General features: G+C 38.1%; 1 protein-coding gene across 1 annotated transcript in view; it reads left to right on the top strand.

Annotated features, from left to right (window-relative positions):
* Positions 1-17,621, top strand: part of npr1a (natriuretic peptide receptor 1a) — a 119,352-nt gene that overhangs the window by 47,567 nt on the left and 54,164 nt on the right. The window contains exon 5 of the mRNA XM_067411760.1: positions 9,547-9,682. Within this exon, the coding sequence (XP_067267861.1) occupies positions 9,547-9,682 (136 nt within the window). The remainder of the gene's footprint in view (positions 1-9,546; positions 9,683-17,621) is intronic.

Raw genomic sequence — 17,621 nt, 5'->3', positions numbered from 1 at the left:
ATTTTACAACACCTCAGCTTGTGATTCTTATTAAGCTAGCTAACCTAAGTCTCTGAGATCCTGACACCTTGCTTGGTGGCGCTGGAGACTAAAGGGTTCCTGATGGTTTCACACTTAATTCTTCACCTTAAATCTTAATTCTTTTGCAGTGTCTTTTCTTTTCCACCTGTTTTTGTATGACCCCGCTGACCCAATGAGCATTTTGCTGTCCATTGGTGATGCTTTAACTTTGCGATTTCTAGTATTGCATTAGTATTGCATCTTTCTCATGAGTATTTAATAATTTTTGACTTTTCAGTCTGAGTTAAATCTCTTTTTTGGCTCATTTTGCCTGTAAAAGAAAACCTGCCTTATAATTATGCACACCTGAATATAAGGCATTTTTCATTTCCAGCCTTCATGAACAATTATATATCCCTTATAAATGATTAAATACAAAATTAATAGTAGTTATTAAGATTAATGTGGTTTAGAATTGGTAAAATGTGCTTGAAAAAAGAAATGTGATCAGAAAATCAACTTGCCTAATAATTCTGCACACAGTGTATATGCAGGTATTTTTTAAACACATGTACAATGTAAAAAAATTTTATGTACAAAATAAGTACGTTGTATCAAATTATTAATTCAAATGTTAGTACATAAGGACACCTAATATAAAGTAAGGATCCATTTCTTGTTTGTGATTTCAGCACTGTAACACCATAAAATATTACTGAAGTCAGAACCAACGCTGCTTTTCCTTGAACGTGCCGGAATTGTTTTATAGCCTGTGGATACTTACCTGGCTTGACTGCATACTATTCAAGATTTTACCTGTGATTTTTAGCAGAAGTTTTGTCTGTGCTCATCCATTTAATCCTGTTTTCTTTAATAAACTCCTGCAACTGGAATCTTTATTCTCTCATCTCCAAGTATCCATTACAATATGTGTAATTTTCTCTTTTTTTCTTTTTTTTAAAGTAAAAAAAGAGAGGATCCCCAGACTGCTACAATTAGTATGCCTCCTCTATTTTAAAATCTTCGAGCCGCCACTTCTGCCTGTGTATGTACAAAAACATAGCCAAGAGTTAACAAAAAGCCTAGAAAGTGTTGCAGCTGTATTTTCATAGATAACTGTTTGATGAGATATGCTATATGCTCTGTGCACAGTCAAATTATTTTCTAAAGTCTAATAAGGTGTCTGAAACTCTTCTTACTGTTGTGTCGTCTGTTGTTCTAGTCTGTTAGCCTGATGCATCCATTCATTTCCCCAGGGCAGTGAGCTCATTTGGAAGGTTCCCTCTGCCCGCAGCTCACATGTCTGTCTCTCCAATTAGTTGTTCCTTTCACTGCCTCCATATTATTATAGCCAAACACATTCTCTCTCTCTTACTTTTTGGTTCTCTCATTCTGCCTGTCCTTGTACTTCAGTTGGTGAACTATCTACTTTTTTTCAGAGAGCCTCATGTTTCACTCCTCATTTCTTCTTTAATCCAAAGCATTGTTGAGCCGTCTCTAATTGGATGTCCCATTTCACTCTGTGACTTGTGTGACTGCATAGAAAAAACATGAATGGAGATAGGTGTGGCTGAAGCTCAAAGCTGATTCCTTTTTAGGGGATTTAATCTACAACGAGGGTTCCCATGTAGACACTTCTAATGGTGAGAACAAAGAATACAGACATTCATCATAGGTGACAGAAAATGTTAACTGAAAATTATGGGTAATGAAGGAAGAATTATATGTCCATTGCTGTGAATGATAAAGTGTGTCATTAGTAGATCTTGTTAAGGCTATTACTATTCCTCATACATTTTTTTAAGAACCCCTTACCTTAATTATTCTGCTTTTCAAATAATTTAGACTGATTTTTGTAGGTTGTTAAAAGAAAAAAAACATAGTCACATAAGCCATAGAGACCAGAATATAAAAAATAATTTGGAGTGGAAGCTTTTCACTTAAGCCAGTACACAACCACCTAGAACACCCTAATAACCACATTGTAACACCCTGGAAACCACTCAGAACATCTTGTTAACTGCAATGCGACAACACCCAGGCATCCAGCCAGAACACCCTAGAAACTGTGTAACAAGACCTAGGCAACCACACAAAGCACCCTGACAATACATACAGTAGCATCACCTAGGTAATCACCCTGAACACCCTAGCAACTATATAGAAACACATAGGCAACCACCCAGAATACCCTAGCAACACCCAGACAACCACCCAGAACACCTTAACAACCCCATTGCAACACCTTGGAAACCACCCAGAACATCCTGGCAACTACATAGTAACATCCTGGCAACCATCCAGAACACCCTGGCTACTGCCATGCGGCAACACTCTGGAAACCATCCAGAACACACTAGCAACTGCATAGCAACATCCAGGCAACCACCAAGAAAACCTTAGCAACTAGCACCACTACAGAAAATGTAAAAATTTAATTTTATGATCATGTCAACCTGTGCAATCTTTGTTATTCACAGATTACATTTTGATTTGTTTTTCTGTTGTTGTTGTTGCAGTTTTATCTGGATTTTCTTTTTTGTGGCTCACAGTCTTTTGGCTCATTTAAATATGCTGTATTTTGCTCTCTCTTTTTGTATCTCTCTCAGTCTGAATCTGTAATTGCTTTCAATCCTTTCTTTTGACTCCACAATGTTTTTTTTTCTCAGTATCTCTCAACCTGTTGACTTTTTTGGGGGGGGGGGGGGGGGGGGGGTGCTATTTTTTTTTCATCTAGTCCTCCCCCTTCTTCCATGCTCTTAGTCCATTCAACCTTTTACCCAGAATTTGCATTTCATTGTACTGTTCCCTTTCTCTTAGGACACTAACAATCTCCTTTTCTTCTTCCGTAATCTCCCTATCCGCCATCACCCACAGATGTTCTGTATTGATGAGTCCATGGTCCGTCTATAGTTACTATGACAACCACACTTTTGTGCATCTCTCTACCTCCTTTCGCTTTTTGGAACATTTCCCCTTTCCATTTCATTATGGTATGGCAGAGCTCAAGAGTTTGCCTGCAACCATCTGGCTCTGCACCACTGACTTCTACCTGGTTCTATCTTAATTGCTGACAGTCTTATTAGTAAGGTTAGTTACTTAACTTTGACTAGATTTTAGAAGTAAGTAAAACTGATCTCAGTTCAGCTGGAATTCTATCCACTTCCACTTCAAACTATACATACCGTTTGATGGTAATGGCAGTTGGGTGGATGAATGGTTTGCAAAGTGGACAAATGGTTGATGTTTGGCTGAAACTGCATCTCTCCCTTGCCTAAATTTAGCCAGTTAGTTATTTATGACCAGTTTTTAAGATTCCCTAGATATTTAAATTACAGAGTAATAAAATTACAAAATTATATTGCTCAATAGTTGTCTTATATTGCTCAATGGCAGCTCAGGAGACTCACTGGAATTCAAACTAGTGCTTCAAGTATCAACTTTGTCTCAAATATTTCTCTTAAAATTGGTGAAACAGGTGAAATAAAAATATATGCAAATTTGTTGACATACAGTAAGTTTGATCTTGGAAGAATTTTTTGAGGAATATTCAAATAGAAGTCATATATTGGTAAATGTGGGTACAATTTGTGGGTGTTAATAACTAAAACCTATAAAAGTTATAAACCTATTAAAAGTCATTTTCAGTAATGGAAATAAAGCTAAAACAATGTAAAATACATTTTTGATGAAAAAATGCTGCCTTGACCACTAATTGAAATAAATGTTTAAATTGAAGTACTAAAGCTGAAATAAAAAGCTATATAGAAATATTTAAAGGGTCATGAACTGCATTGTTTTATTGTTTTATGTTTCCTGGGGTGCACTTATAATGTTAGTGTGCTTTTTACATCCAAAAATTTAATAATTTATAAATAAAAGGCTTTTTTGCTACCCTGATTTTAGCCCTCTGGTTTGAACGCTCTATCTTAAAGGGCTTGTCTGCTGTGAGACTTCAGTGTAAACGCCCACTGCTGTGATTGGCTAACATCTTTCCATTTGAAATAGCCAAGTATTACTCTCTCTTTTAGCACGTTTTTACGATTACAGCTTAACTAATCATGAAAAGTGCTGCATTAAATTTAGATCTATGGCATTATATTTAGATTGTGGCATGAAAGGTTGCAGTGATGAACATTGTTGCCGATCACAAACATGTTGAGCGCATGAAAGCAGTGATCTCGTCATTGCAACTCAATTTTTGTACACTAACAAATGCCTTCATCTTTACTAACAGTGCAAACACAATATAACTAAAAGGTTCGTTGAATTAAATGGGAGTTTTGCGCGTGTCAGTCACTGATAATCTCGCACTGTTTGATTCACAGCTTCAGCGCGCGCTGCTCCAACGATTGCAAAGGGAGTTTATTTGATCGCTTTCTTTATATAATATAATCACCGTTAAATAACAGATTATTTTCATCCTACTAAGAGAAACAACGCAAGTTGACGTTTAGTCAAGGGTTTGATTTACTGACACATAGACAAAGAACATCTGACTGTACATGAATCATTAATATTAGATCAGGCATTAGAATTAACACAGTTACTTATATGTTGTTGCATTACTGTAGAGTCCAGGAGCTGCACAATATTTTGTAATCCTCAATGGCATGTTTATTGCTTGGTAGCTCGATCTGGTTTAGCACCACAAAGGCCTATGTTACTTAGGTTACCTATTCTATTGTATGTCATGCGCAAATCGGTGGGCAGGGCTAAACAGGCAGGGATGAAGTAGGTGTTGATCTTCTAGTGTGAACTAACTAGAAGCTTAACTAGTGGAGGGAAAATGAGAACAAAGGAAACAGGAACTAGAACTAAACCAAACCAAAACACAATGAAACCCACATACATGTGACAAAAATTAATAAGTACTATGATAGTAAATAAATAACTCTGCTGTTTGGATCTATTTTCAACCTCTCAAAGTCTTGAGAATACTGGAGTAAAAAGAGAAGCAGGAGGGAAAGTCTCAATTTTCAATCCATTTATTCTCATTGCTGATTGTTGGACTCATATGTAATTGCCATAATGAATCTGCTGTCCCATGTGTCACTGCGCCACATGGGCAAATAGTTCAGATTGTAGCAGGCAGTTATCGTATCAGATTCTTTATTAAACAAATACTAAATAAATAAATGTAAATACAGTGGTGATAAATGGCAGAGCAAACCTACAGTTTGAATAATCACATGTCAGTGTGAGCTTTCTGAACAGTCTCTCATGCACATGTTCACATACCAACATTACAGCAGCTGATATATGTACATGTTTACCCAGTGAAACCTAAGTCCCCAAAGACTGCTGGGAAATGGCAGTACTAAAACCATTCAATTCTCTCACAAGATTCTCACACATGTGGGGTGGTTGTAATCATGACCGAATGTCATGTAGGGTAATAAAGCATACCATTGTGTAATTTAGTGTCCTTGGTTGTGTCACTCTCGGGTTTGTGTGTGTTTGTGTTCTCAGAGTTATTGGAAGTTGGTAGTGCACATGTTGATGATATGGCAGAGAGGTTGGACTCACTGGGACACAGGGTTTGAAGTCTTGTATAGTATTCCAATACTAAAAAAATTATAACCTAACCCCCGCAGAAAACTTTTTTTATTTTTACGATTTTTTTTTTTTTTTTTTTTTTAAAGAACACTTTCATTTTCTTTGAATAACTGTTAAATGTTAATGCATATACAAGACACCGAGCTAGTTGCCTACTGACCACAAAAAGTAAATCCGACATTTTATTCAACACCTTAAAATTCATCACGTCTGTTTCACACTGTTACGGTTTGAGTTGTGTTTTGTTCTGTTTAGTCCATGTTTAGAGTTTGTTTTTCTTTGGTCACATTTTCCCCTTTGTTCTTAGTTTCCCGCCCCTTGTTTGTTACTATGGTTTCTGATTTGATTAGTGTTTGAGTTCAGCTGTGTCCTGTTAATTAGTCTCATTAGTCCTTCTGTTCATTGTGTATTTAAACCCTGTGTTTCCTTCTGTTCCTGGTCAGTTCTCCATTGCATAAAGTTTGTTGTTCTGTTCTTGTTACCCAAGTTTCTGTTTAGTTACAATAAAAGTACTGCTGCATTTAGATCCTGCCTCCTTCCTTGCTGCAACAACTGTGACACACACTGCCTATAGCACCGTTTGTTCATTTCAATGTACATATTAACAGGTTACAGCCTTCATACGGCGAGCGTGAGCCATGCTCGAGCAACACCTGGAGATGTTCCTGGATCTAGTACCTCAGACCACTTCCCTGGACAACTGCCTCTGCACGTTTTTACGTGTGGGACTTAACACCACTTGAGCATAGTTGTCCGGGGAACCTCCTCTAGGTAACTTCTCTGGATGCTGGAGTGGGTGCTGGTATCCTGTGGATCCGATTTCACTGTGGATTATGTCACCAGCCCCACTCCCAACCCAGTGCACAGCCAGAAACCCATGAATGGTGAGATGAGACAGCAGGAACCCACCGCAGATGGAGAGAATGCCTCAGCCGCAATGTTGGAGCCCCCGCTAGGAGGAGCGATCGAGCTTGACATCACACCGGAGCCTGAGCGGAAAACATCTGACAAGGGGTGTGAGCCAGCTATTCCATCCTGCACTGAGGGAGTATGTGTGGAAGTCGAAGGTTTGGTTAGGAATCCCGCCTACCTGCCCGTGACTAAAGGCTGACAGACCTATGCCGGAGCCTCTGCGGAGTAGGCTATGCATCTGTTTTCATTTATACTAATGCATCGTTGTTCGCGTCGACATGCATACAGACCATTAGTAGGCAGTGTGCACGGTAATATTGAGTATCAAGGCAAAAGCCGAAGAAGAAGAAGCAGCTTGTCATGTACCTTGTCAGAGAAGCTTACAAATATAAACAGCAGAGAAGCGGCAAATAGGTAATGACTTTTGTTGCAGTATGACTGTATATGTCCCCTGAAACAGTGCGTTTTTCATTCCTATTGGAAGTTGTAAACGCTCACTCTTCTATTGCGCCGCACCAGTTTTTTGACCTGAGGGAGGGGTTCTAGCAGACCAATCACAGCGCTTGCGGTCCGCGTAGAATTGATGCGTCAGAACATTTTTGAAGAGGTGCACGTCAGGCTACGTCGTAGGCTATGTGTGGTACAAACAACCTACACCATAGCTACGGCGTACACTCGACGCAGAACTATAAATCAGCCTTAAGAGTGAGTTTCTGGACTATAATTTAGATTTAACCCTTCATCTGATTTCTCTATATTGGATTCACTAGAACCACCCAGCCTCCCTCTCCCACCTCCGCTTCTGAATGTTCTTGCCAGCTCATCATCTCAGGCTTCTTCCCAGACTTCAGCCACGTATACTGCCCTGCCCGAGTTGTTTCCAACCAGTTGTTACACTGCGGGCCACCTCCCTCAGGGCATGGGGATCCCATGGCTCTGCCTCCAGCTTCTGATCACGTCATTCTACCTCAACCCGTTGCCCTGACTCCTCCACCTGCACTCCTCCCTCCCGCGATGTCTGCAGTGACCATTGTGTGTTAGGTCTCTCTGAGCTCCCTCGGACCTTTGACTTCACCCGTGTCGGACATTGCGTCACCTTTGACACGGACCTGCGGACCGTCCGATGTACTTCAGCTCTCCACCCCTATAGCTCTGACTAGCTCTGCCCTCTCCCCGGGCTCTGGCTCCACCCTCGGTCGCTCCAGCTTCACCTCAGCCCTCCAGATCCCTGCATCCATCTCGAGAGGTCATCACTGTGGCTCTGTTGCAACCGTCTGGGTCTTCTGCATCACTCCTCTCCATCAGCTCTCCACCTGCGGCGTGAGCTCCACCTCCTTCATCTCTGTCACCCTCGCGACATCCCCAAGGTGGTGCTGAAGCCTTCACCACCATGGTTCTTTCCTCCAGCGCCACTGCCATGGTCCACTGTCCTGATTGTCTCCTGGGTCATGATCTGGCACTACCTGCTCAAGGCTCCTCTTTGGCTCCAACCACCATCATCACCACCCTGGATTCTTCTGTTCCACCTCTTCCCGGTCAGCGATCCACCTCCAGAGCCACCTCCTGTATCTTCTGCCCCTTTTGCCATCTCCTCATCCTCCAGCACAAGGAGGGGGCGTTCTGTCACGGTTCTGTTAGTTTTGACTTTTTGTGTCTCACCTCCTCCTGCCTGAGTTAGTCGTTTGTTGTCTTGGTTACTCATTATGTTCAGCTGTGCACTCATTATCTCACTCATTATCACATATACTTAAGTTCAGTTCTGTTTGTTTCATTGTTCGGTCTTGCCTATGTTACATGTGGTGTACCAATTCCTGCCTTCTTCGTTGTATCCTGTGAATTATCTAGTAAAGCTCAACCTGGCAAAGACTGAGCTTCTTGTCTTCCTTGCCAATCCAACTCTACAGCACAATTTCAACATCCAGCTAGGTATATTATCGATTACCCCATCAAGGTCGGACAGAAATCTTGGAGTAATCTTTGACCAACTAACCTTCAAAGACCACATTGCAAAGGCAGCTCGGCCATGCAGATTTGCACTACACAACATGAGGAAAATCAGGCCTTTTCTAACATAGCATACAACACAATTTCTCGTCCAGGCCCTGGTCATGTCTAGGATTGATTACTGTAATGCTATTCTGGCTGGACTGCCATCATGCGCAATCAAACCCCTACAAATGATTCAGAACTCTGCAGCATGTCTTGTTTTTAACAAGCCCAAAAGGGCCCATGTCACACCTCTCCATCTCTCTGCACTGGCTACCTCTCGCTGCTCGCATCAAGTTCAAGGCATTGACGCTTGCTTACAGATCTATCACAGGCTCAGCTCCCTCCTACTTTCACTCACTCCTACGAGTCTACATCCCTACCAGAAGCCTGCGATCACTAAATGAGTGAAGGCTCTTGGTACCATCACAGAGAGCGAGGCACAAAATCACTCTCCGGAACATTTTCATTCACTGTTCTTTGCTGGTGGAATGATCTCCCCGCCTTCATCCGGAATGCAGAATCCCTGGCAATATTCAAAGTCACTTTGGATAAAAGCATCTGCAAAATGAATAAATGTACATGTAAAATGTAAAGAGTCTGTTTAAACGTAATTCATCTTCATTGTGTTATCTACATCGCCTGTTCTATGACAGTAAATACATAAGTTTGAAATAATTCTCACTGAATAACACCTTATTGCCATTTTAGAATTTATTTCCATTATTTAAAACAGTTCTCTATGTGTTAAAATACACATGTTGGATCAGGAGAAACAGATTGTTTTTCAACATATTAAAAAGAGCACAGGAGGAATGTGTGATATTAACAGTGAAGCAGAGTAACAGGAGAATGAAGGAAAGCATTAGGAATGCAGGGATTTTCTTTTAGCACAGTCTCATGTGGGTCATTGAATTACAATCTCGCGATGATGATTTTTGAAGTTTTCTTCAAAAATATTATTAGTATGACAACTGGAGAGCAGATAATCTAATAAAAGTAATACAATTTAAACCCCAATTATTTAGAATTTTAATGCTAGTATGTAATTTGTGCTAGTATATAATTTGTGCACTTCCTCTCTTCCAGATGAATCTGATTTCGGGATCATTCCACGATGGAGTCATGCTGTATTCTCATGCCCTAAACGAGACTCTGGATCGGTCAGGTGTGAGGCCCCCGGGGGACGTGGTCAATAAGAGGATGTGGAATCGCACATACCATGGTCAGTTCTGCTCAGTTTTACCTATAGTATCACACAGACAGATTTTTGGCTAAACAACAAAACGGTCTGGTCTACACTGCATTTATTTCTAAAAAAGGAAGAGACCATTTGACCAATACTGTATGTAAAGTGACCAACCACTTTTTCACTTTCGTTCACACTTTCAAACATCCTCATTTAATGGGATGATTATTTCATCCTCAAAAATGTGGTCATTTTATCAAACCAGTACTTTATAAAGGTCAACCATCAGATTAGACCTTGCCACATTCAGTAATTTCTAGTTCTGTGAGCAATATGAATCAGACGGTCAGTGAAATAACTGTGGGCGTAATGTCTTGGGCTGAGACTTGAAGTCACCTAGACAGCTTGTCCACACACGCACTCGTTCGTTTTAAACACAATTTTCTTTCATATCAAAGCTGTAAATAGTAATATTACAGCTTGTGTGTATCATTCTGCTGTTAGACTGCAGGTGTAACAGCCCACGATTCACAGCACAAACTGTTGAATGCAAACGTCATTACTCATGTTTCAACGAGGCACTCTGCAAAATAGATCAGCACACGTAGCTGAGCATGTTGTGTTTGGACATTTGATTTTAATTCTATTCAGCTGACCTGCTCAAACTTGTAACCAGTAAGATCACATTAAATGTTTTAATATTGATTGAATGTACCTTCTAAAATGTTTTGTGTTTTTCCTGATGCTTGCCACTTGAGTAAATACTCAGTGCAGTCACTTTGATCAACGTGGAGATTATTAACACCTCAGATTGACAAACGTGGAGATGTTCTGCTCCTGCAGGTGTCTTTATCTGTAGATTGCAGGTGTCTCATTCTCTCCAGAGCTGCAGCTCCAAAATGAGATTTCTTGGCAAGAGTGAGTTTGTTTAAAAAAAGCAAACAAGACTCTAATGGGGAAAAAGAAATACCTATCGTTTTCATCAACTAACAGCTGTGTCTTTTACCATCTTCCCTCTCTTTCTTACTTTTGTCTGCATGTGCTCATTAATAAGATGTTTAGTTTGCTCTGCAGCTTTTGTTCAATATCCCCTCAAGTACAGCACACAGTTCTAATTGGCAGTCCTACCCATCTTTACAACAAGGTCCAACACCCACAATCTAGTCACACTCCAATCACAGAGCCGTATGTCTCAATGATGAAGGAAGGCATTTAGAAAGGGAAATAGGCTTTAGAGTAAACTGTGGCTCAGTTCAGACCCTTATAGTCGGTATTATGGGTTTAGATCTTATATAACTTGTTAGATTGCACAACATGTTCTTTCGCATGTGCTTGATAGCAGTATACATAACAAATCGATCCTGAGCCCACACATATACAAGAACTGCTGTGGGTAATGTTCATGTTTGTCTCTGGGTGTGTTTATTTGACATATGCTTGTTGAAATAGAATTGAAAAAGGAAAATACTAAAACAGATGAAAGAATGGGGAAAAATTAACTTGGGTTCTTATAGCTAATTGTCCACACCAGTGTCCGGCAAAGTTCAGATCTAACTCTAGGCAATAACATCTGAATATGGTCAAAACAAGGTTGTCAATTTCACTAGAAAATTACAGGCAGGTGTGTTGGATTATTCTGCAGGACATCGCCCCTCCAAGACCTGAATATATAAACAAACAGACAAACAAAAAAAGGAAGAGCTAATGAAATGAAGAGCTATTCTTTCTTTTTTCAATTCAGACAGCCATTCTGAAGTCTTTATTAATCAAAACAACATATAGTCCTTGCAGAAGAATGAATCTGTGGACGTAATGACTATACCCACTCTCAGAATGAAACAGTGAAGTGAAACACATTTCACCTCTGCTGTCATGACAAAACAAAACAGAGGTTTACTAACAAGAAAAACTATGCTGCTATCTTCTGTGCCGGGGTTTGTTTTGTGCAGGTGAAGAGACGGGATTCACTTCTGCATCTGCGTCGAAAAACGCGTTCATTTTAGACTGGAGAATTATCATCCTGGTGATATGATGGAGTTCAACATTGTAATACTTCTGTAAATGATTATATTAAATTAATAAACTTACACACGCTATGCTTCTTCACCGTTTTTACTTGAATCAATTTCAACACTGATAAATACAAATTATGTACACATGCACAGTCTCACACTTACACAAAACAGTTTTGAATGATGTGCTGGTAATGTAAATACTCCAATTTCATGCATGCCGATGCCATGTATGTAAACTTATATATACATTCAAGTTCACACAACTACATAATCACGGCGTCATTTACATCCTCACACTATCAGTGAATGGGCACGGAATAAACTCATAACACAGAATTAATGAACAAAGGATAACATTACATGAAACACATACAGTAACAATATTTGGCCGCCGGCGGGAGACATGATCACGGATCCGTCAGAGATGCAGCTCGATGAAGACTTACGGTGCACATTTTAAGTTCTGTGTTTGATTATTACATTTGCTAACTACCAAATCAGTCGTGATGAGAAACGGCTATATCACGTAACGTTATGTGTGGACCAGTGGTGTAGTCCTAAAAAAATAAGTGGTGTACTATTACCCCCCCCCCCCCCCCAAAAAAAACAAAAAACAAAAACAAAAACACAAGTAATTGTACTTTATGTTGTTGTTCACTAGTAACATGCTTCATTAAAAACAAATAAATACAGTGCATTCTAAAATTGGTTGACATTTTTAATGCTTTACAGTTTGACTATTATTTAAACATGTTGCTTTGGAATTATATTCACTGTGAAAAGTGATATCTGAAATTAAAGTTTCATTTTATTCAAAAGGGTGTTAAAAAAGCCAATTATTCGAAATCTAATTTATTAACATTATAAAAATGTGGTCACAAACAAACAAAAACAGTAATCAGGCTGAATGAAAATTTAAACCACTCTCTGTCAGTAGGTGGCGCTTATGGAGCAGCAGAAATAGAGCTGTTTCCCCGGTAACCTCTGTAAACTCAGTTTTATATTATTTATTACTATATAAGCGTATCAGTTTGACAGAATTGTCTACTTCATTGTGTTATAAGAAGTCAAACTATCATTTTCCATTATAAAAGCATTTGTTATGAAAAAATAGCCTATACACATAGCCTATAGAAACAAGATGTCACAGATGTAATATAAATCTAGTGAATTCCCTTAATAGGTTATAAATTCTACAAGTTAGCCAAATTTACCATAATTACTATAAAACTATATAAATTCTAATAAGGGAGGGTCATGAATAGTTTAAAAAGCTCCCTAATAATTGTTGGGGCAAGATTTGTCGTCCTCTTTTCAGTCTTTTGTTCATTTTGACCATCAGTCTAGTCTAGTCTAGATTTGACTTTCTCTATAGCGTTATAAAGTGTTTAACTCTCAATAGAATTCAAATGGATCGCACATTTTATCATCAGTGTCGGGATGGCTCGTGGAAATCTTTTCACACTTTTGGAGCTTAATAAGATTCATAGTAGCAGCCTAGTATGTTTCGCTTTTGATTCGCGCACTAATGCATTAAATAAGCAAGGCTTCATTTGCGTTTATGGTCTTTTCAGTTTGTACGGGAACTTAGCGCTTATAAAAGCTCTGAACGCATGATGTAGGCTATATAATTAATGAATAGTCTTATTTCCTCACCACCATATTTCTCACGCCGAGACCACTGCAGTGAGAGAACTGCGCTCAATGCGCCGCTCAAAAAACCGAGCGGCTTTGATCGGAGTCTCTCACTGCAGCGCGAACACGCACAGCCTGGTTTTTAGCCGATGATGAGCGGAAAAAGGTAGAATGACAGAAGTGCTCATGCACCAATTACAACAAAGAATTGCGAGTTTACACAAAAGCATTGGACACACAGTTAAAGGAGAAGATAACAGGACATTATTTTATGGACTTTCGAAGCAAAAACAAGTTGGTATACGCAAATACTGATCCTTAGAAGTCGTAATACACAAACAGCCCTGAGCAAAAAGTAAGCATACGGCGTATGCGTGCGTATCGCTCCGACTACACCACTGGTGTGGACGGATATTAACGCGTGTGACATACGCTTGATCAAAGTTTATTAGTTTCTGTTATTAGTAATCAGTTACTCCTAGATGACCAATAGCTTTGCTATTGCCTGATTCATGATAATAATCTGTACAATATTGTGATCTGAGCACATGTCTTTATACCTAACGTAATCTATAAGCTAACACCGGTCTCTGTCCTGTTCTCTACTGCTTCTCCTCACACAACAGCTCAATTTGTCTCTTTTGACTGTTATTCTGTCTAATTCTGGCTTGTCCCTGCTCTCTTGACCACATAGCAGGCTAATTGTATGGCTGTGATTAGTTATACGAGTATAAATAAGCATTTACAATTTCCTCAGCGTCCAAACTGTCATTGCGATCCATTTTTGATTGTGCTCCCTTCACTGACGTCACGTCCGATTGGGCATTTTTCAGATGCGGAAGTAAAATTTTCTCATAAAAAATGGCTCTAGAAGGCTATGTAGCGTGTTTATGCGTGTTTTTTCAAGAAAACCTATTTCATACATTATTTTTCTATACATTGAATCACTAAAGCTCTAACCTGCAATATGCCCTTTAAATTGTTTGTGACTGGATGATCCTCTCACTGCTGTTTGTTTGGACTCAATATGTCCCCAATTTAAACGCAAATGCCGCCAAGCTCCTCAAATTGCCTGTTCTTCCCGTTCCCCTGTTCCAACACTCCTCACGCCTTTCACCTTTCTGCTCCATCTCTTTCTCCACCCTTCCATTTATCCACCTGAAATACCCATTATCTTCTCTCTCTCTGTCTCTCTTCCCCTCTGATGACCCGCTATGCATAAATCCAATCTCATGATATTTACCACAGACAAATTCAATCACCCAGGCCTTTCTCCCTACTACATATCAATTCATGGAGCAGACCACACCAACACCCAAAACATCAATAACTCCTTCAGGGCACAGGTAAACTCAAAATGATCATGTTATCTCTCGATTTGTTGCTTGTATTTAATGTTGGAACTCTTGAGAGAACTTTGTGACACTTTGTGGAAGTGAAAATCAAATTTTTAAGTTACTCAAGGCCAGTAAGATATCAAGTGGAACTTCCTATAGCAACCCATTACACCCGAACATTGTGGAGGGGTTGCATGGGTAAACACTATTCACATTTTCTTCAGAAAATGTACTGTAAAAATGTAGCGTACTTCATTACAGGATACATTTTATCCACACTATTCTAAAAAAGAATAATTTACAGCACCTTTAATTATCATTAAAGTTTAATAAGTATGAAGTATCACCCACAGACGAACACTGTAATTTGTACAAGCATGAATGAAAAACACATCAGAGAATGTCAGAAACAAGTTGGCAGCAACAGCATTTTGCTTCATAGTCCATAAAATGTGAAACATTTGTCATAAAGACATAAAGAGTTTACAAAAATGTATTTTTTAGGACTGTCAAAGTTCACTTTCTAACTTAAAGGAGATATATATATATATATATATATATATATATATATATATATATATATATATATATATATATATATATATATATATATATATATATATACAGCTATGGGAAAAATTAAGAGACCACTCCTAGTTCAGAAATCAATGTTAAGTGGTCTCTTAATTTTTTCCATAGCTGTGTGTATATATATATATATATATATATATATATATATATATATATATATATATATATATATAAAATATAATAAATCTAAACAGTGTTCAACACACATACATAGAGCACATAAAATATGGTAAACAGAAACTCAAACGCACAAGCTTCTGTGTTTACAATATGTGATGTGCTCTTTGTGTTTATATTTGAATACAAGCATATATTAAAGGTGCCCAAGAACATGTTTTCAAAAGATGTAATATAAGTCTTAAGTGTCCCCTGAATGTGTCTGTGAAGTTTCAGCTCAAAATACCCCATAGTTTTTTTTTTTTCTTAATTAATTTTTTTAACTGCCTATTTTGGGGCATCATTATAAATGGGCCTATTCAGGGTACGCGGCCCCTTTAAATCTCATGCTCCACGCCCCAAGAGCTCGCGCTTGCCTTAAACACCATAAACAAATTTCACACAGCTGATATAACCCTCAAAATGGATCTTTACAAAGTGTTCACCATGCAGCATGTCTAATCGCGTAAGTATATTATTTATATGGATGTTTACATTTGATTCTGAGTGAGTTTGATAGTGCTTCGTGGCTAACGGCTAATGCTACACACTATTGGAGAGATTTATAAAGAATGAAGTTGTGTTTATGCATTATACAGACTGCAAGTGTTTAAAAATTAAAATAACGACAGTCTTGTCTCCGTGAATACAGTAAGAAACAATGGTAACTTTAACCACATTTAACAGTACATTAGCAACATGCTAACGAAACATTTAGAAAGACAATTTACAAACATCACTAAAAATATCATGATATCATGGATCGTGTCAGTTATTATCGCTCCATCTGCCATTTTTCGCTATTGTTCTTGCTTGCTTACCCAGTCTGATGATTCAGCTGTGCACATCCAGACGTTAATACTGACTGCCCTTGTCTAATGCTTTGATCATGGGCTGACATATGCAAATATTGGGGGCGTACACCCCAACTGTTACGTAACAGTCGGTGAAATTCGCCTGTTCCTCTGAGGTCGTTTAAACAAATGAGATTTATATAAGAAGGAGGAAACAATGGAGTTTGAGACTCACTGTATGTCTTTTCCATGTACTGAACTCTTGTTATTCAACTATGCCGAGGTAAATTAATTTTTTTAATCTAGGGCACCTTTAAATTTGTTCATCATTTAAACATGTAATCGATACATGTTGTATTTAATATCTTAAATTCAATACATTTTTAACAGATTTTTTGTCTTATTTTATTATATTCTTTTATACTGTTGTTAAAGAAATCATAAGAATAATTGCAAATATCTTATTCTATTGACAGCCATAGTATTAAACGGGTTGTCCTTCCTTGCAATGCAAATTCATTTGAAATGGATTTAATTGAAACGTTTTTGCTTTAAAGTGTCATGAAAGTATTAAATCTGTTAATCAAATGATCAAGTCTCTTCACAAGTCATGGATTAAACAGTTTGATTCATATGGATTAATTTTACTGTAACGAGTATTGTGAGTTTTGGTTTAGTTTTCACTGTGTTCTGTTTGTGTTTTTGGTTTTTTGTTTTTTATGTAAAGCTGTGAAAAAGTGTGAGTGTATAAGGTAAGAATAGGGGAGACAACAACCAATAAAACACAGTACTTTGATGTATTTTAAAAATATAATCCTATGACAACAAACGCACAAAAAATTTATCGTTAGAGACTAACAACTATCATAATTAAATCAAATAAGTTTTGATAAATTATTCTTAGAAATATCAACAAATCAGCATTATAATTTTGCAGAGCTATTGGTCTAAATGAAAAATATGGAAGAACATTTAAAAGGTCTAATAATATTTTCATTACATTTACAAGCACTACAATCTCTGATCAATCAGTTTAATACTGAATTCATAAAGGCATTTTTTGTCCATTCTTCTATGAATTTTCAGTCTACATCATTTGTCTTCTGTGTATCAGTCATCGTGTTTATGATCAGACGTACTGCTCAATGTCCTTATTTGCACATAGATATTTCATTTGAAGAAAACATGTTGAAATATGTGCACATACACGGTGCTGCTTCATATTTAGAGCACCAGAGTATATGAAATATGTCCATAAAAACTTGAAATACACGTGCTCAGGTCCAGATATGAACTGTGATCCACGTTGTGAGTGTTGTTAAATTCATCACTGCGTTCAATGCAGAAACCGCTCCACATGTTATGTATTAAATATTGTTAGTCATATTTTATGCTTAATATTTTTCACACACATTATAGCCTAATGGGACTGAAAATGTATAATTAC

The sequence above is a fragment of the Chanodichthys erythropterus genome, chromosome 15, assembly GCF_024489055.1.
Source record: "Chanodichthys erythropterus isolate Z2021 chromosome 15, ASM2448905v1, whole genome shotgun sequence".
NCBI classification, from domain to species: Eukaryota; Metazoa; Chordata; class Actinopteri; order Cypriniformes; family Xenocyprididae; genus Chanodichthys; species Chanodichthys erythropterus.
Note: the sequence above shows the minus strand (reverse complement) of the source record. Positions and strands in the feature narration are given on the sequence as shown.